At 43.7% G+C, this 21530-nt stretch overlaps 1 protein-coding gene across 17 annotated transcripts in view; it reads right to left on the bottom strand.

Moving 5' to 3' along the window:
- LOC110533338 (cytoplasmic polyadenylation element-binding protein 4) overlaps positions 1-17299 on the bottom strand; it is a 39351-nt gene extending 22052 nt beyond the window's left edge. For 6 of the 17 annotated variants that reach the window (XR_005053577.2, XR_005053576.2, XR_005053578.2 and 3 more), the window contains exons 1-2: positions 16847-17295; positions 13662-14816 (exon numbers count right to left, since the gene is read on the bottom strand). Coding sequence is in view for 4 of the 17 variants with exons in the window: in XM_036989696.2 (XP_036845591.2) it covers positions 13662-14771 (1110 nt within the window). In the remaining 13 variants the exon portion in view is untranslated. Of the gene's footprint in view, positions 1-149; positions 440-13661; positions 14817-16831 lie in introns of those variants that run through there. The other 11 variants (XR_016484124.1, XR_016484126.1, XM_036989697.2 and 8 more) reach the window with 6 other exon arrangements.
- Positions 17300-21530: the final 4231 nt, after the last annotated feature.

Here is a 21530-nt window from a genome sequence, read left to right as displayed (position 1 = left end):
ATAGCTGAGAACTCTCTAGGCAAGTAGTGTGGCCTGCAATTTATCACAATATACTCAACTTCAGGCGAGCAAAATCTAGAGACTTCCTTAGATTTCATGCACCAGCTGTTGTTTACAAATATGCACAGACCGCCCCCCCCTCGTCTTACCGGAGTGTGCTGTTCTATCCTGACGGTGCAGCGTGTATCCCGCTAGCTGAATATCCATGTCGTCATTCAGCCACGATTCCGTGAAACATAGGATATTACAGTTTTTGATGTTCCGTTGGTAGGATATTCGTGATCGTACCTCGTCTAGTTTATTGTCCAATGATTGCACGTTGGTGAGTAATATTGACGGTAACGGCAGCTTTCCTACTCGCCTTCTGCGGGTCCAGACGAGGCATCCGGCTCTTCGTCCTCTGCATCGCTTCCTTTTGCGAATAATTGGGATGTCTGACCTGTGGGGTGTTTGGAGAATATCGTGTGAGTCCTGCTTGTTGTTGGGAAAAAAAACGATATACCAGTATTGATGCACAGACCGGTTTGGGGTTTTACTATACCTTATATAATGATATTTGAATGTGATAAGCTGTGTGTAACGTACATTTTTATAGTTTACTCCGCTACTTGAGTCATCTCTCTCCAGACCTAGCCCCGGCCCCTGTTTACTCACAGAGTGCATGTTTTTGTTGCTCGACCACAAGACACTTGCGTTCAGTCTGCATGGTCAATGCAGCACATGCAACAACATTGATGACTACCATGCTGTTTTAACTTTGCTTCTTAATATAATCCACAAGTGTTCTATAACTATACTATTAGCTTGTGTTTCTTACATTTGCAAACAGGTAATTTGTATTTTCTTAGCAAGTTGTGGCTAAGTCATGTTAGCCAATAATGCTAATTGCTAGTTAGCTGGCTACCGAGCTAGCTAATAAATGTACCGAGTGATAGAAAACGCAACTAACTACAGCCTGATACCAGTGATGGTATAGGCCTAAATCAGCATGCTGCTTGTGAAACAGTATCTTCTAAATCAAAGAGGAATAGGCAAAGCATATGTTAGCTACATATTTAATGTAGCCAAAGATTATAAGGTCCCCTAGGAAACACTCACCAACACTTTGGTTCCTACCCTGCCGCAATAACTTCTCCCTGGTATGTTAATTCGTTGTCATATCAAAACACTGTATTCAAAGTGCCCACTATTATCATCTAACTATAGAATCTGAATAAATCTCAAGTCAAATCGTAATTGCAACATTTTGTTAAAAACAAGGCCTTGATTTTTGTTGCCCATATCGTGCAGTTCTACGTGGCAGTGAGGAAAGGATCACAAATGAGATTGATGAAAATGCAGACAATTATTTTGGGTTGAAGTTGAATTAACCAGTATAAAACAATCAGAATGGAGAGAGACCCATTGAAATCACTTAGAATGTATGTAGGGTCACACACTACTCATAAAGCATTTAACTTGTACTATTCAAAAACATAAAACAGTCAACAATTTGAAAAATACTGTGATACGATATTGTGGCCATGTCGACCAGCCCTAATGCTAAGCAGTGGGAATGGAAACAAGCGTTAAAATGGTGGCCATGGAGCAGTAAACTAACGGAATTAACAACCATGACCTTAGGAGTGACAACCACACAAATCACCAGTAGGCTGGGGATGCAGTAGCCTAGAATGTATTTTCTACAATCCACTGAGAGATGAACTACTTGAAGTCAAATAGGAGATTAACACAAAAAACACTCTTAATTAATTACAAAATAAATACTCAACAAAAAAAACAGTGTGCACATAACCCTATCCCTATCCTAAGAGGCGAAACAGGAAGGGTCCTCGTGAAGTACTAGGTAATGAGATGCCGTTCGGCATCATGACGACACACAAGTATGGCTAAAGTTGCAGTAGTTATGCATCTGAATGGATTGGCAACCGTAGCGATTAAAGGGATACTGCGAGATTATGACAATTGTGCTGCTGTTCTACTTAGCCAGAGTCAGATCCTAGCGTATGCTACTGTACCTGTAGACTTCCAGTTATTGCGCTAACGCTAGTTAGCATTGGCTCACGAAACCACCTCTAACTTCCTTCAAACTGCACATAGAGACGTAAAAATGGTACCATGAGTTAATTTGACTCTGGGTAAGTAGAACAGCACAACTGCCATAATCTTGCAATATCCCTTTAATCGCTGCGGTCGCCAATCCATTCAGATGCATAGCAACAGCAGTCATACTTGTGCGTCGTCATGGTGGCAGATGGGTTCTACAGGACAAGGTTACGTACATAGGCACACAGACACATAGCCCTTAAGAGTACGGCACTGGCCAGTTGAACTGAAGGACAGGCAGGTTCAACTCTTTCCTTCTCACAGCCTCACATGACAAGTTTGGTTCACCTCCAAAGTACACACACAAAGGTGGGCGGGTCAAAAATGACTTCCTTACCAAGCTCAACAATAATCTTTAAGGAAAAATTAGTTAAAGTCAAGCTTAGGCTAAATAACAGGCGAGTGGCACATAGGAATGTAATGAAATAATTCCCTAACTATGAGGAAAAACAGTTTTCACCTGATAAAGAGACAAAAGAATAGCGAGAAACAGTCGGAAATACCAAACTGGAGTATTTTGTATTTCAACTCGCTCCAGGCAGAGAGCCTGTGTTTGGGAGTATAGCTAGAAGCTAAGGTCAAACTATCCAACGTGAAGAACACTGCTAAAACAGGCCTTGATGAAACATGGGTTTCTGCCACAACATTAATCTACAATGTCACGGCTAAAATAATGGAAAGGGAGGGGGGAGGGAGCTAGGGGAGGGGGGAGAGAGCTAGGGAAGGAGGGAGGGAGCTAGGGAAGGAGGGAGGGAGCTAGGGGAGGGGGGAGAGAGCTAGGGGAGGGGGGAGAGAGAGCTAGGGGAGGGGGGAGAGGGCTAGGGGAGGGGGGAGAGAGCTAGGGGAGGGGGGAGAGGGCTAGGGGTGGGGGGAGAGAGCTAGGGGAGGGGGGAGAGAGCTAGGGGAGGGGGAGGGAGCTAGGGAAGGGGGAGGGAGCTAGGGAAGGGGGAGAGAGCTAGGGAAGGAGGGAGAGAGCTAGGGAAGGAGGGAGGGAGCTAGGGGAGGGGGGAGAGAGCTAGGGGAGGGGGGAGAGAGAGCTAGGGGAAGGGGGAGAGAACTAGGGGAGGGGGAGAGAGCTAGGGGAGGGGGGAGAGGGCTAGGGGAGGGGGGAGAGGGCTAGGGGAGGGGGGAGAGGGCTAGGGGAGGGGGGAGAGAGCTAGGGGAGGGGGGAGAGGGCTAGGGGAGGGGGGAGAGAGCTAGGGGAGGGGGAGAGGGCTAGGGGTGGGGGGAGAGGGCTAGGGGAGGGGGGAGAGAGCTAGGGGAGGGGGAGGGAGCTAGGGAAGGGGGAGGGAGCTAGGGAAGGGGGAGGGAGCTAGGGAAGGAGGGAGGGCGCTAGGGAAGGGATCTAGGGAAGGAGGGAGGGAGCTAGGGAAGGGGGAGGGATCTAGGGAAGGGGGAGGAATCTAGGGACGGGGGAGGGATCTAGGGAAGGAGGGAGGGAGCTAGGGAAGGGGGAGGGATCTAGGGAAGGAGGGAGGGATCTAGGGAAGGAGGGAGGGAGCTAGGGAAGGGGGAGGGATCTAGGGAAGGAGGGAGGGAGCTAGGGAAGGGGGAGGGATCTAGGGAAGGGGGAGGGATCTAGGGAAGGAGGGAGGGAGCTAGGGAAGGAGGGAGGGAGCTAGGGAAGGAGGGAGGGAGCTAGGGAAGGGGGCGGGAGCTAGGGAAGGGGGAGGGATCTAGGGAAGGAGGGAGGGAGCTAGGGAAGGAGGGAGGGAGCTAGGGAAGGAGGGAGCTAGGGAAGGAGGGAGGGAGCTAGGGAAGGAGGGAGGGAGCTAGGGAAGGAGGGAGGGAGCTAGGGAAGGGGGCTTAGCTTTGACACTTGATTTTTGTGTTGCTGGTCAAGGCATTTCAAAGCTTCCACATTAAAACCCATGAAGCCAGCCCCAGAGCATGGTTAGGGAGGGAGGGGTAGCAAGGGGTGCAGACTGGCTCCCCAGGGGAGACAGATCTACTTTGGTGATAAAGTCATTAAAAACAGCAACAGATCCTAATCAGAGACTGGGAGTTAAAACGCCTGTGACACTTCTGACACGTCCCCCCCCCCCCCCATTCTCCCGCTCGTTAAAACACACAGTACGCGTCCTGTTTCATAACTCCATTCAAGGGTAGAAGGTTAGAGAACATAAGAACACGGTCGCGCACTTGTCACTGATGGTCAATTCTTTCATTATTCAAGGGGCATTTACCGCCATCAGGATCGTGACTAATTGGCTAATGCCCTCTAAATTTTAATAGCTGGGAAAGTGTGCTGGCCGTAAATGGGGGGCTAAATGAGAATGAATGAATGAGGCTTGTTACTATAACCATAGAACAAAAGACTACATCTGACAGGGCTCTACAGTGCGACCATTTTACTTGCATATGCACCCAAATATTTTGCTGTGTGACCCATAATTTATATTTAAGAGCACCAGTGCGCATAGAAAATTGAAGGATTCTAGCTTTAATATCTCAAATATTTTTCATTGTGCTCCTTCTTTCTGTGTGCCTAAATCTTTCATCTTAGGAGCACATGTGCTCCTTGTAAAAAAGGTCAGTGTAGAGCCCTGTCTGATACTAACCTCAGCACATTAGTCAGTCTACACATCCCAAAACATCTTCCCATTAGTATACCATCAACTGATACACACAGTGATGTGAACACGAGTCTTTTGGGGTCGATATTTTCTGTTTTGACAAGACATCCTGCCGTATCATGAACGAACAGACGCCATAGGCTACTTTCACGTGTTAACCATCGCAAGGCTGCAGGCCCAGACGGCATCCCCAGCCGCGTCCTCAGAGCATGCGCAGACCAGCTGGCTGGTGTGTTTACGGACATATTCAATCAATCCTTATCCCAGTCAGCTGTTCCCACATGCTTCAAGAGGGCCACCATTGTCCCTGTTCCCAAGAAAGCTAAGGTAACTGAGCTAAACCACTACCGGGTAGCACTCACTTCCGTCATCATGAAGTGCTTTGAGAGACTAGTCAAGGACCATATCACCTCCACCCTACCTGACACCCTAGACCCACTCCAATTTGCTTACCGCCCAAATAGGTCCACAGACGATGCAATCTCAACCACACTGCCCTAACCCATCTGGACAAGAGGAATACCTATGTGAGAATGCTGTTCATCGACTACAGCTCAGCATTTAACACCATAGTACCCTCCAAACTCGTCATCAAGCTCGAGACCCTAGGTCTCGACCCTGCCCTGTGCAACTGGGTACTGGACATCCTGACAGGCCGCCCCCGGGTGGTGAGGGTAGGTAACAACATCTCCACCCCGCTGATCCTCAACACTGTGGCCCCACAAGGGTGCGTTCTGAGCTCTCTCCTGTACTCCCTGTTCACCCATGACTGCGTGGCCATGCACGCCTCCAACTCAATCATCAAGTTTGCGGACGACACTACAGTGGTAGGCTTGATTACCAACAATGACGAGACGGCCTACAGGGAGGAGGTGAGGGCCCTCGGAGTGTGGTGTCAAGAAAATAACCTCCCACTCAATGTCAACAAAACAAAAGAGATGATTGTGGACTTCAGGAAACAGCAGAGGGAGCACCCCCCATTCTACAGATGCACAATCGAGAGCATCCTGTCGGGCTGTATCAGCGCCTGGTACGGCAACTGCTCCGCCCACAACCGTAAGGCTCTCCAGAGGGTAGTGAGGTCTGCACAGCGCATCACCAGGGGGAAACTACCTGCCCTCCAGGACACCTACACCACCCAATGTCACAGGATGGCCATAAAGATCATCAAGGACAACAACCACCCGAGCCACTGCCTGTTCATCCCGCTATCATCCAGAAGGCGAGGTCAGTACAGGTGCATCAAAGCAGGGACCGAGAGACTGAAAAACAGCTTCTATCTCAAGGCCATCAGACTGTTAAACAGCCACCGCTAACATTGAGTGGCTGCTGCCAACACACTGAATCAACTCCAGCCACTTTAATAATGGGAATTGATGGAAATTGATGTAAAATATATCACTAGCTACTTTAAACAATGCTACTTAATATAATGTTTACATACCCTACATTACTTCTCATATGTATATGTGTATACTGTACTCTATATCATCTACTGCATCTTTATGTAATGCATGTATCACTAGCCACTTTAAACTATGCCACTTTGTTTACATACCCTACATTACTCAAAGTTTAGAGGGACGGCCAGGTCTTGGTAGATTTGCAGTGGTCTGATACTCCTTCCATTTCAATATTATCGCTTGCACAGTGCTCCTTGGGATGTTTAAAGCTTGGGAAATCTTTTTGTATCCAAATCCGGCTTTAAACTTCTTCACAACAGTATCTCGGACCTGCCTGGTGTGTTCCTTGTTCTTCATGATGCTCTCTGCGCTTTTAACGGACCTCTGAGACTATCACAGTGCAGGTGCATTTATACGGAGACTTGATTACACACAGGTGGATTGTATTTATCATCATTAGTCATTTAGGTCAACATTGGATCATTCAGAGATCCTCACTGAACTTCTGGAGAGAGTTTGCTGCACTGAAAGTAAAGGGGCTGAATAATTTTGCACGCCCAATTTTTCAGTTTTTGATTTGTTAAAAAAGTTTGAAATATCCAATAAATGTCGTTCCACTTCATGATTGTGTCCCACTTGTTGTTGATTATTCACAAAAAATACAGTTTTATATCTTTATGTTTGAAGCCTGAAATGTGGCAAAAGGTTGCAAAGTTCAAGGGGGCCGAATACTTTCGCAAGGCACTGTATATACTGTACTCGATACCATCTACTGCATCTTGCCTATGCCGTTCTGTACCATCACTCATTCAGATATCTTTATGTACATATTATTTATCCCTTTACACTTGTGTGTATAAAGTAGTAGTTTTGGAATTGTTAGGTTAGATTACTCGTTGGTTATTACTGCATTGTCGGAACTAGAAGCACAAGCATTTCGCTACATTCGCATTAACATCTGCTAACCATGTGTATGTGACAAATAAATTTGATTTGATTTTACTCGCTCTAGCAGAGGTGGTTAGGCTGTTTTCATGTTAGCCAGAGCGTTGGTGACTAACTGGGCTGCTGGCAACAATGTAAATTTTGCTGACGCTTACCGACACCAGCCATATTCAACAGGTGTTGAGCGTTCATCAGTTATTCTGCACTCTAGCACACAAACGAGAGTGCTCTGAAATTGGAGTAGATGGCCAGAGTGAATTTACAAACGCACCCATCTTTGATGCTAATTACACATTTCTAAAACAGACTAGACAGCTAGTATAACAGTTTTTGGCTAAAATGCTGCTAGTGGTACATGGTACCTCAAATGCTGCTAGTGGTACATGGTACCTCAAATGCTGCTAGTGGTACATGGTACCTCAAATGCTGCTAGTGGTACATGGTACCTCAAATGCTGCTAGTGAAAAACTGAGAATTAATTTTCCAGAATGAATTTTAATTGATACTCCACATTTTAGTAGTGACTGCTCTGTGTTTTTGAGTTGAGTTGATACATAAAAAGGTTAACTACTCCTCTATTACAGTAAAATAATGTCTCAATGTCTTTGTGTGTCCATATGACTGATTCAGTTGGAACAAACCTCAAATACAAATAGTGGATTGAAACCGTTTCGGTTACGGGAATATTGTGCTAAAACATTTGAATTCATTTGATATATCACCCAGCCCTAATGACAACTGTGATTTGAAGCAGTTATAAATGCAAGCAAATATATGTCCTTCGTTTAAAAAAGGTTAACCAGAAAAATAGGCTACCTCTAACAATTTCCCACATACATTATATTGCTAAATGTGGCCCTTTGGGTGACTGCCCAACCCCAGATCCACAGGCATGTTACCAAGCAGTAGGCCCTGTCCCTCCCAGTCACGGAAGTGTGTAGAGCAGCTTACACAGAGCTAAGAGGATGCCCGGGGTTTAGAAAGTGAAAGACCGGCCCTGCCTCAGTGCAGAGAGCTTAGCTTAAGAACAGAGCTCTAGTACCGTACCCAAAGGCAGTAAGCCTATAGTAGGGACCAGGGGCCTGTCCATGTTTTATATTATCAGAACATCCCTCTCTGGGAGGCATAGTCACTAATCCCTGAGAGATGACACTGGACCTACTGTAGGAAACATATGACTGTTTGCCAATGGCACCTGCAACCAGTGACAAAAGCTGCTCTAATACAGAAACAAACAGAGAGGAGACCTAGCCTGAAAAACAAACAGCCTCCTTGTTCATTTGGGGCAGCAGGTAGCCTAGTGGTTAGAGCGTTGGGCCAGTAACCAAAAATCCCCGAGCTGACAAGATAAAAATCTGTCGATCTGCCCCTGAACAAGGCAGTTAACCCCGGTAGGCCATAATTGTAAATAATAATTTGTTCTTAACTGACTTGCCTAGTTAAATAATGGCTAAAAAAAATTTTTAAATGTAGGTTAGGTCTCCCAGTACAGTCCTGCTCTGATCAGCAGCAGCACAGCCCAAGGCCATCACAGGATGAACATCACATCTAAATAAATGGTCCTTCTTTATGGCCCAAGAAAATGTTTTATTTTTTGCCTGATTGTGTTTTCTCCGTTTTGTTTTTCCCATTTATTCATTGTATCGCTCTGAAAAAAAAACTGAAAAAAACCAACATTGGATGAGTCCACAAAAATGCTTAAACCGCATCAGACCACTTGAAGTCTGGGGGGGAGTGAGAAAAAAAGATTTTTGGGTGTAGTTACCCTTTAATGCCATTGTTTGGTTAGCCAAGTTTCTGTAGTGCTCATGTAATTGCAGAGCCGGCAAAACAAACACCCACTGGATTGATGCAAACAGTCATGATATTCTGTCTGGTAGGCCTAAAAAAAAAAACTTTGTAATTAGCATTTAATTGAAAACCTTTTTGGGAAACGTTATCATTAGCATCATCGCTACCGGCCACACAAAGTGTAGATATCAACGCGCGCACACACACAAGCAAACACACACACAGAAGAACATTCCTGTTTAGTTTCAGAAAGTTGCAGGAAAAAAATAATCACGTCTTATGATAAACTTATGATGATTTTTCTAATGAATTCAATACATTTTGTGGATTTCCTACTAAGTTCAATACATTTTGTGGATTTCCTACTAAGTTCAATACATTTTGTGGATTTCCTACTAAGTTCAATACATTTCTGAATATTGTTGAATTCCATTTTAATGCCTGGATTCCATAATTCCGACGGTTTTCTATGCAACACTTTTGTTTTTAGCGCCATTTTCTCATAAACCGGTTTTTGTTCTCCCAAGTGGGAGCAGCAACTCCCTTTTCATTTTCTCCCCGAGACACAGGTTAATCATCAACATCTCACCTGTGTCGGCTTGCATGGAGCGCGTGCTCTAGCCCCCCCCATCAGACAGCCTCTACATTCACACCGAACATGTGGTATTCTTGGCTGAGACACAGCAGGCCTATGGAAACTTCCGGCACCATTAAACTAAGAGCTCAGTATCACATCACTTTAATGTGTTAAGTCCCCAAGGCAGACACCTAAACAGTCAGTGAAAGCTCATTTAAATAAGTTAAAACAGGCATCCACTGTTGACTAACATAACCAAGATTTCTATGAAAAGGTGCTGCTACAGTATGAAGCCGAAGTATTGTAGACAGTAAGGTATTTCTACACAATGTTACTTGAGCAATGTAAACGTTGTGCAAGCTTGATGGATGTAGGTTATGCTAAATAACAAGAGGCAGAATAGCCTACAGCAGGGGTAGGCACCTAGATTCTGCTGCGGGACGTTTTGTCAAACCAGATGGTCGGTCGGGGGGCCAACATTTTTTTTTTTATACCTCGACTAAATAAATATAAATGTATTAATGGGAATGCTTGGGAACAGATTTCCTACAGTTAATTTTTTTTTTGCTGAATTCCTGTTAAATGTTGAAGTCTTTTTTCACCAGAAAACAAAATTCGAAAACATTTTTTGTGGGGTGGGGGGGTCTCCTGTTGCCGACCCCTGGCCTAAAAGCATTATACCCTTCAAAACAGGTATAAGGTTTGGAATGGATATGGAGAACAATGACTCCAAAAGGGACACCACAAACCCCCCCACCTGTTCTCTCCGTGATGAGATGGAAACTATGTAGAACCATTTGGACATGCCTGGCAGTCACAAGAGAAAGTCATGCAATCAATGGGCTGGTGTTCACTATCACTGTCCAAGTTAAGCTGAAAACATTGCTTGTTCAGGGACAGAGAGACAGGGAACCTATTTATTATGTACGGTAACAGTCAAAAGATTAGACACACCTCCTCGTTCAAGGATTTTTCTTTATTTTTACTATAATCTACATTGTAGAATAGTGAAGACATCAAAACTATGAAATAACACAATAACACAAATCATGTAGTAACCAAAAAGTGTTAAACAAATCAAAATATATTTGATATTTGAGATTCTTCAAAGTAGCCACCCTTTGCCTTGATGACAGCTTTGCACTCTTGGCATTCTCTCAACCAGCTTCATGAGGAATGCTTTTCCAACAGTCTTGAAGGAGTTCCCACATATGCTGAGCACTTGTTGGCTGCTTTTCCTTCACTCTGCAGGTCCAACTCACCCCAAACCATCTCAATTGTGTTGTGGTCAGGTGATTGTGGAGGCCAGGTCATCTGATGCAGCACTCCATCACTCTCCTTGGTCAAATAGCCCTTACATGACCAGACCGGACACGTCGCGTGCGTTGCAAAATAAATGTAGAAATCCATATTATTCAATTATTGCACCCACACTGCTCGCGTCTGCGTTGCCAAGGGCTAAAATAGAAGTCATTCCTATTTCTGACGCAGATCACGGTGCAAGTCCTGCCTCTCCCATCCACTCATTGGTTTATAGAAGCAGGTACCCACGTGGCATCTCCTCATTGGTTATACCCACGTGGGTGATTGAAAGACGAACCGTTTTGCCGGTAGTCGTTGTAATACTATGAAAGTTTAGATGCTAATCACCATACAAGTTCAAAGATGAAAAGGCCTGGAAGGAGGAGAGATGACTAGAAACGATTTGGTTGACCGTTTTGTGTGTGGATTAATTGTCGGAGTAGAGGACCTTGTGCATTTCAGGTAAAATAACAACTCAATGTTTATATCCCAAGACAAATTAGCTAGCAACAGCAAGCTAGCTAAATAGGACGAATTAGCTAGCATGTGCAAGTTACCTAGCTAAATTGACATACATGTTTAATGCTTTTCGACCTGTCCCCAAATTAATGCCATTGGTTCAGAGTTCGTTTTGATATTTTAACCTGCGTGTCGTGATCGCGTTTGGTGTGGGGGAACAAAATACATTTATGCACGATAGCGCACGCGCGCAGCCAGTTTGGGTTCCGTGTTACACAGCCTGGAGGTGTGTTTTGGGTCATTGTCCTGTTGAAAAACAAATGATAGTCCCACTAAGCGGAAACCAGATGGGATGCTGTGGTAGTCAAGCTGGCTAGGTGTGCCTTGAATTCTAAACAAATCACTGAGTGTCACCAGCAAAGCACCCCCACACCATCAGATTTCCACCGGTCTAATATCCATTGCTCGTGTTTCTTGGCCCAAGCAAGTCTCTTTCTCTTATTGGTGTCCTTCAGTAGTGGTTTCTTCGTAGCAATCCAACCATGAAGGCCTGATTCACGTAGTCTCTTCTGAACAGTTGATGTTGAGATGTGTCGGTTACTTGAACTCTGTCAAGCATTTATTTGGGCTGCAATCTGAGGTGCAGTTAACTCTAATGAACTCTGGGTCTTCCTTTCCTGTGGCGGTCCTCATGAGAGCCAGTTTCATCATAGCGCTTGATGGTTTTTGTGACTGCACTTGAAGAAACTTTCAAAGTTCTTGAAATGTTCAATATTGACTGACCTTCATGTCTTAAAGTAATGATGGACTGTCATTTCTCTTTCCTTATTTGTGCGGTTCTTGCCATAAAATGGACTTGGTCTTTATACCACCCCTACCTTGTCACAACACAATTGATTGGCTCAAATGCATTAAGGAAATAAATTCCACAAATTAACAAGGCACACCTGTTAATTGAAATGCATTCCAGGTGACTACCTCATGAAGCTGGTTGAGAGAATGCCAAGACTGTGAAAAGCTGTCATCAAGGCAAAGGGTGGCTACTTTGAAAAATCTCAAAAATAAAATATATTTTGATTTATTTAACACTTTTTTGGTTACTACATGATTCCATGTGTTATTTCATAGTGCTGATGTCTTCACTATTATTCTACAATGTAGAAAATAGTACAAATAAAGGAAAACCCTGGAATGAGTAGGTGTGTCCAATCCTTTGACTGGTACTGTAGTAATGTAATTAGCCAATATAATAAAAGTAATCATTAGGTTACATAGAACAGATCTTATTTTTAAAGAACAAAAATAGAATACCCATGTGATTAATCCTAGCGTGACTAAGCATGATTATACAATAACAAGGTAATATCTGTGTAATAATTCCACAGCAGTTCCGGACAGCTACGCCTAACCTACTATTGGATTGTGATCCACGGCAGATACCTCAGTTCAGTCACACGACAGTAGCCTTTCACTACTCAAACCTTCGACATAGAGACCGTTGCAGAGGATTCATTTCCAATGGATTTAAAGAGCACAACTTCATTCCGACAGTCTCTATGGAACACTCTTCTACATCTCGAGCTGCCTGCCAGGCCAACCTTACCCGATATGTGAGAATATTCAGCATCCCTCGTTGAAGTAGACTAGAAAATGCTTCTTAATTATTAAAAAAACGATGTGTTTCAGTAATTACAGCCTGCATCAGGAAGCTAACCTCCAATCACACCCTCCAACCCCAATGCATTTAGAGGTCAGAGTGCCACAATCCAGCTAGCCTGAGCAACAAGAGCACAGCACTGCTGTGTGCTACAGTAACATAGCAGTCAGGCTATATCCAACATGGTCGATGTGGCATCAGCACTTCTGGGGGGGGGTCCACAGAGCCTTCAAATCAAGCCTTCCAGCACGTACACTAGCCCAACCCCTGCACCCACCTCTACCCCCCCTCCTCCAGACGCTGTCACCCCTGTGCTTGATCAATAAAATAATCTCCATGCCCTTTCCATCAAGCCTATCAGAGTTTTCCAACACATTATACCGTTATCCAAGTCATCTTCATTGTGTGCTATCAATCAAATTTCAAATTGCATTATAAATGAGGTGGCATTATAAAGGATGTGTAGACCGGTAGTCTCGGGTTATTAATAGCCCTGTAATCCTAAAAATCACTTTCACAGAAAGATAGGTAATTGATGTTCCATCTATTTCGCTACAGTGTGTTCTCTGGATGTAGAAAATGATCTGATATTTTCTATGATGTCATAGCTTCTGTATGTCATATACGTGGCACACATCACTGCAGTGGTACAGCTACGCTAGTCATAAGAGGCCTCTGGCAATTAAAGCATTAGGACCAACATCTAATAGCGTGACAAATTCATCACGTAACGCAGAGTAAGGTCTTTGGGTACACACAATTATATTTCGTCTCGCTGAATGGCTCTAATATCAGAACACAGTTCTGAAGACACTGTATAAAACCAGTGGGAATTATTGACTGACCTGGAAGGGGAAGATGTTGTCACTCCTGCTCACACTCTCGTCCATCCAGGATTTGGGGTTGAACCCAGGGCTGGTGCGGGAGTACTTCTGCGACGGCACGTGGTTGTTGGGGAATGTTTTCTTCAGTGGGGAGATTGAGTTCAGTGGGGTCATGCCTCCGTTGAGGCCCCGACGGTACTCACGCCCCTGGGAGCCTCCCCAGCCACCATAGCCCCCGCCGGGACTCCAGGAGGTAGAAGAGGGAGAAGGAGAAGGGCTTTGGTAGCTACCCCAAGGTGACGGGGGTTTATTCAGATTATTGGACAAATGCGGCAACTGGCTGAACGCAGCATTCCTATGGGGGAAGGGAGGAGGGTGGGGGCTGGCCGGGGACCTGCGGTGCTGTTGGTGTTGGTTGTGTGGGTGCTGAAAGTGTGGATGTGGGGGATGGTGCTGGGAGATGGGTCCAATCTGGGGGGAGAAGTTTCCCCCAAAGCCTGGGCTGGTGTGGTGGGAGAAATTCTGGAACAGGAGGGCCCCATTGTTAGCAGAGGCAGCTGGGTTGAAGAAGCTGACATCCTCGTTGATGATGGTGGAGGGTGTCTGGGAAATAGCCGCTGACCAGTTGTTGAAGCCGGTCAGGGACGAGGAGGTACTGGACTGGGCCGGAGCCCCAAGACCCGATGTCTCTTGGTAGTCGAAGCCTGTCAGTACTGGGGACTCGAGGCGCAGCTTCTCCTTTCCATTGCTACCCTCTGAGGGGCTGCCCTCCACCTTGTTCTCCTCTGACCTCGCCTTCTCTAACTCAGATATGATTACAGACTCCTGGTGGCCAGGGGACAGTTGCTGCTTTTCTTGCGTTTCTTGCATTTCCTGTTGCTGGGCTTTGGGTTTTTCAGACCCAAGAATTTCATCTTGCATGCTGCTGTGGGCAGCTGTGGCTGAAAAAAGCCAAGGCGACCCACTGCTACTGCCATTACCAGATGTGGTATTGTTTATGAAAGCAGCAGGGCTTGGAGACGCATTCTGATGATGATGTGGAGGTTGCAGATGTGGGTGAATTCTAACTGGGAATGCAGACTTGTTGCCAGTGTTGTTTTGCACTAAGACTCCAAACCCGTAATCCCCCATTTGTTTTCCCCCACACAATATATGCTATCCCGTGATCTTTACGTCCTAAAGAGAGGGGCAAACACAAAAAACACACCAGTTATTATTTCAATGGTTGTATTTGAGAATCAGGCAGTCACCAGTGTAATGGACTTTGAAAGCTAGCTACGTCAGACCCTTTTCTGCTAGTAACCATCTTGCTAGTCCACATGTGGCAAACTCATTCAGTTAAATAAAAGGTTAAATAAATAAAACAATGTTTTTTTATTCCACAGAGGACCGAGTGCCTCGGGTTCACACTCCTCCCTGGTACTTAGCTAATTAATGAATTAAGGTCAATGATACATTAGGAACTCCTCTAACCTTATGGTTAAGGTATTAATGGACACAAATTCATGGAATGAGTTAAAGCTATCTGTCGAGAATAGCTGCCGATATAATAACCTTGCTAACGTGACAGATGCCACATCAGTTCCACCTTGTACGTTGTAGCTAAATGGTTTATTGCATGCTAGCTAGTTGGTTGGTTAGCTAGCACCATCTTTACGTTGCTACAGAATATGCTACACTAGTCTAACTATCTAGTTAGCTAACGTTTTCTGATAAGATACACTACATGCTCGTCAAACATCTCATTACAAAATCTTGGGCATTAATATGGAGTTGGTCGCCCCTTTGCAGCTATAACAGCCTCCACTCTTCTGGGAAGGCTTCCTACTAGATGTTGGAACATTTGTGGGGACTTGCTTCCATTCAGCCACTGATGTTGGGCGATTAGTTCTTCAACACCGATCTTGACAAACCATTGCTGTGTGTACCTCGCTTTGTTCATGCTGAAACAGGAAAGGGCCTTCCCCAAACTGTTGGCACAAAATTGGAAGGACAGAATCATCTAGAATGTCATTGTATACTGTATAGTTAAGATTTATCGTCACTGGAACTAAGTGCCTAGGCTGAACCATGAAAAACAGTCCCAGACCATTATTCCTCCTCCACCAAACTTTACATTTGGCACTATGCATTAGGACTGGTAGCGTTCCCCTGGCATCCGCCAAACCCAGATCCGTCTGTCGGACCTCCAGATGGTGAAGCGTGATTCATCACTACAGAGAACTTGTTTCCACTGCTCCAGGGTCCAATGGCAGCAAGCTTTACACCACTCCAGCCGACGCTTGGCATTGCGCGCATGGTGATCTTAGGCTTGTGTGCGGCCGCTCAGCCATGGAAGCCCATTTCATGAAGAAGCTCCCAACGAACAGTTCTTGTGTTGTCGTTGCTTCCAGAGGCCATATTGAACTCGGTAGTGAGTGTTGCAACCGAGGACAGATTACTTTTACATGCTTCAGCACTTGGCGGTCCTGTTATGTGAGCTTGTGTGGCCTACCACTTCGCAGCCGTTGTTGCTCCTAGTCGTTTCCACTTCACAATAACAGCACTTATAGTTGAGCGGTGCCACTCTAGCAGGTGAGGTGTCATCCTATGACGATGCAACATTTAAAGTCACTGAGCTCTTCAGTACTGGCCACAATACTGTCAATATTTGTCTATGGAGATTGCATGGATGGGTGCTCGATTTTATGTACCTGTCAGCAAGGGGTGTGGCTGAAATAGTCGAATCCACTATTTTAGCAATGTAGTGTATATCTGACAGTCGACAGGAGATTGCAGTGGTGACATGTCTAGGGCCAATTAACTAGCTAGCATTTTGTCGATAACATACTAAAGTTAGCTTGCCAGTTACAATAGTCTTATGCAACAGTATTTGGAAAATGACGCTAGCCAGCTAACATTAGCTAGATACATTTGAACGAAATCATGACAGACAAGCGACCTTGCTTGCCTGACAGCTGTCAAAGCCTATCCCGTTGCTTGGATTCGACCCTTTAATTCCAGAAAATGATGGCTTATTTACTCTTAATCTGTATTAGGCACTTCTCCCAACAGTTTGATTGTTTTAGGCAAAATCTTAAACAGATATGACAAAGTCGGTAGTCACAGATGCTAGCTAGCTATAGTAGTGTATGAATAATCTGGCTAAAGCGACGTTGCACACACATCGACAATAAAAATCAATTTTTCACCTTTTGGTCGCTTACCCTTGATCCAGGCGATGACTCGATCCGTCCTGTAGTCAATCGGCAATCTCGATGTGTCTGATAAAATTGTGAATATCAAGTTTATGACAAGCGATAGGGTACTTTTATGGCTTTCGCTCATATAGTAGCTAGTTATGGCTAACCAGCTTTTCTCTCGTCTCCTGACGTGTCCTGCCTGCTCAATGACACAGCTCTCTCTCGCGAACCGCTAACCTTGCTTGTATAAAAAAAAAAAAAAAATGTCATTGAATTAAACGTTTAAAACGAATTCAATACTAGTTGACTGTAGTGGCTTATTCGGTCGGTTTCATTGTTTAAAGGATTTCTGTATTATTTTCTTTCTTCTCTCTATCCAACTGACTTGTTCCTGCGTTTCTTTGCCGTTGCTGTCCCTCTCCTCAGAACCGACCGTGGCCAAATGACAGAGTGCTCAGCCGCGAGACACTTCCGGGTAGAGCTCCGCCCCCTTCTAAAACCTTCCCACGGATGACTGGGAGCCACCCACACCTCGTGAGATAGTGGCGTATAATTGGTCATACAAACCAGTAGCCTCACCCACCTAAAAGATGTGCCCGCCCTTTAAGGTCAATTAACGTGATATGCGTATATCCTCTTCACGCCAAGTCTCCGCCTAGTAAGGTCGAATCATGAGAGCTCAGATCAGAGAGAAACAGCTGAAATTGCATTCCCTCCCTATCGTTTGTAAGTTATTAAGAGGTCAAGCCTCCTGCAAAAGGTTTAAAATGTGAACGATATGGATTCTGAGCAAAAATATAGCGTTGAACAGCTGTAGTTGTAATATAGACATAGTCCTACCTTATTCTTACATTCATGCATATAGCTTGTCATCCTTAACTGTTATTGTTTGTTTTTGGCTAGAGGTTATATATTAGCTATGGCATGAACACCCCAGTACAGCTCAATGTTCTACATGGAAAAGAGAGCTTGCTCCTTCCAGTGTTCATAGACATATTCACCATCAAACACTGAGGATAATGTGATGTGCCTTGGATGCAGCCCCATTACTGCAGGTGATATGCATGGGAGCTTGTGTGGTGGAAATATCTTCTGCAACTTCCAGAAAATCTCTCAGTGGTTTGAAAGGCAAGATGCTGGTTATAGTATGGTGTCAATTTCATGCTTTAGGTATTGAATTCAAAATAAAATAAATCGTAAACAGTTGAAAATGTAAAAATAATATTTTAGCTTAAAAATGAAATATGGATGTTAAGCTTAAAAACAAAAAAAATAAAAAGCAAAAATGTGTAAAATTGTAAGCAAAAAGAATATCAAAAGATACATTTAAAAAACTCGCAAGCAAATAATTTTTAAAGCCGGTGTACAAAACCAAAAGTTACAGACGCAAAAATTAAACTTAAGAAAGGGAAGCATAGAAATAGTTCACATATAACAGATATGCTGCTTCTTATACTTGCTTTCAACGAGAATGACAGGTCTATAACTTAGTTTTCTATATGTATTTGGTAGGGTAGGCCAAAAAGTCAAATTTTGCAGCTTAAAATTTTTCCAACAACCAAACCTATTGAATCCATTTCAATTACCCTCTTGCCTGCTGTTACTACCTTTGGTTAGGTTACTCTAATCTTTGCTTTTGCCATCCGTTTCTTTCCTTTCACTAACCATGTTCCATCCACAGTTTTTATCCAAGTAAAGTCATACCTCACAAAACATTATCACAACAGCTGCCATGGAAACAGGATGTTTCGGTTTAATTTTATAAATGCCAACAGATCATTTGTTAATTTGACATGGGTGGAATATTTTTCCGTCAATAAAATTATGCGAGAAATGCTGGTGGAAACGCCTTTATGCGTATATATTTATATAATAACCATCATATCGAAGTAAACTTAGCGTCCTCCCACTACGACTCAGGAAACCATGTACAGTAGTTTGTTAGGCTAGCCTACAGATGAAATAATGAACTTCACAGGGTGGAGAAAGTGCACGGTAATGTGCTTGATGCAAATTCCCAATAAATATGGAGGGTCTTATTCTGGTGCAATGATGATCGATGTTTGACTGCCGTTATCCATAATAATCTCATCATGTACAGTAGACTAGCCTACCCTCACAGCCTACCTGCACTGTATCTGCAAGCTGTTGGCTAGAGTGCAGGTATCAAGACCAGAGTGGGCACACTTTCTATTTAACACAACAGTTTTCGTGATAAAACTATCCGTAGGCCATAGAGTTAAAAATGTGATGAAAACACTGATTTTTATTCTGAAAATTAAGTGAAAAATAAAATGTTGTGTGCACTTTGTCATCACACTGATTTTTATCCGTAACAAGTCTGTTTGTGCATATATTCTTTATGTGGATTTTAGAATATTTGCATGAAAATCTGTTGTAGCCACTGCTAATTTTTTCAATTGTGAGTTTTGGCATTTTTTTAAAAGTAAAGGCGGGGTTTAGAGGGAGGCGTAGATAATGCACCTGCATTGGTCCACAAATTTTGGAGTGACGGTTCATCCTAACCCAATCAATGAGCAGGATAGACAGAGGGTGGTTTCTTTCTATTCCTATTCCATTTCTAGCTTAGTTGGTTGTCTTACTGTAGTTGTCTGACTAGCTAGTCAAATGGAATGAATCGCAAGACTCTGCATGCCTGTAGCTAGCCCATACCAGTCGTAGTGAAAGGTTTGTCTGTATATTTTTAGTAAACCATAGTGCTTGTTATGGTCGAATAGACTATTGTGATTTTAATTCCATGACGATTGTCTCCAGTTAAATGTAACTAGCTAGCTGCATCATTTGCATTTAGACCAGGGACTTCTGTATCCACTTTGACACATCAACACTCTTACACGAGTCCTCTGGATTACATATATCATTTAGCTAGCTATTTATCTAGCTGGAGATATTCATAAGGAGATTGAAATCACATTACGCCCTTTACGGACAGAATAATTACTTGGCTTGTGAAAAGCATACAGTCAAACCAGTCATTTATATACAGTATGATTGTATTCGTAATAACCCTTAACAAGATGTTCTGGACTAGCTGGCTATTTAATCTAGAGACATTCATGGGCAAGTCGGTTAAAGCTCTTCCCTTGTTGCCCCTATATCCAGCTAATGTTCACTTTGTCTTCAGCAGAAAGAATATTCAGAGGTGGTTTCGGCTGCACACGGCCTCATCTCTGTGCTGACCCAGACTATTAAGTGCTGACCCAGACTATTAAGTAGCCAATATAAAAATTCCACCCTCCTCAGTCTATCCTGCTCATTGATTGGGTTAGAATGACTTGTCATTCCAAAACTTGTGGATGAATTGAGATGCATTATCTATCACTCCCTCTAAACCCCGCATTCATGAAAAAAATTGCCAAAACTCGCAATTGATAAAACTGGCAGAGAAAGCAAAGAAACGGACAGTGAAAGCAAATATCAGAGTAACCTAACCAAAGATTGTAACTGCAGGCAAAAAAAGCACAGGAAAAATGGATACAATAGGGTTGGTTGCTGGAAAATTTTACAAAAAAATATTTTTGCATTAATTTTGAAATCAATTTGTTTTGATCTCACTTCATTTTTTTTGCATGCACATTTTGTGGGTTTTGCTTTTGATATCATTCTTTTTGTTTACAATTAAAATAATTTAGCTTTTGATTTTTTGGTTTTTGATCTCAACATCCATTATTTCACAATTCCTCGAAAATGACAAATGATTTAATTTCAAAGTCAATACGTAATGCATGAAATTGACCGCATGTGATAGGGCAGATTGTGACAGTGGTGGAAAGGTCTGCTGTCAGTGTTATTGGTGGTGGCACCTGCTTGCTCTCTTCTCAACATTTTTGGGCCAACAGGATCAATCTCATTACCAGTGCGGATGTGAAATGATGGGTCAGGGAGCATAGAGAGAGAGAGAGCCTCTGCTCTGAACAGCTGTGGCCACAAACAGAGATCTCATTAAACCAAGCTGCTGCCTAGCCTTCTATTCTCTCACCCGCTAATCAAGCTCTTCCTGCCTGATCATTTTCACTAGGCTGCTCGGGTCACGACTAACTGACAATCTCTCATTGCCTTTTCATGAAACGTGAAGTCTACAAATGTGCTCATTCAATTAAACTTGTCATTTTATTTTCAGGTGTGTGTGTGTGTGTGTGTGTGTGTGTGTGTGTGTGTGTGTGTGTGTGTGTGTGTGTGTGTGTGTGTGTGTGTGTGTGTGTGTGTGTGTGTGGTATACTGGGGGTTCTAGAGCGTGTGTAACTGCATGCGGGTGGTAGCCATGGATACTTGAGTATGAGAGTCTCTCATTTCTCTTTAACCTCACACTTCACTCAGTGAGACAGGCCATATCCCTTTAACCTGCTGATAACAGCTCTGACTGAATTTAATTCAAATGTGTGTGTGATTATCTGCCTGTGTTGCCACTGCAGTGTTTGACAAGCCGGCTGAATTGAAATACATTGAGGCATTTGTTTGCAACAGATTACATTACACAGTTATAATGCAACATCAGCAATCATTTAACAGTCAAAAATCCAATCATTCTGACATGGCATTACATACAGTATGTCATGTCTCTTTAAATGGGCCTCATCCACTTCTGCCAACATTTCAGGATTTTCTGTAGAGGAGTAAAACGTAACCATTCTGTTTCACTGGCCGCTGCTGTTCTGAGAATCAGCTCTTTTACACTGAATAAATGTTT

Source organism: Oncorhynchus mykiss, chromosome 10, assembly GCF_057628025.1.
Source record: "Oncorhynchus mykiss isolate SJ-2025 chromosome 10, ASM5762802v1, whole genome shotgun sequence".
Taxonomy (NCBI): domain Eukaryota; kingdom Metazoa; phylum Chordata; class Actinopteri; order Salmoniformes; family Salmonidae; genus Oncorhynchus; species Oncorhynchus mykiss.
The sequence above is the reverse complement of the archived record's forward strand: the minus strand, read 5'-3'. Positions and strand labels throughout refer to the sequence as shown.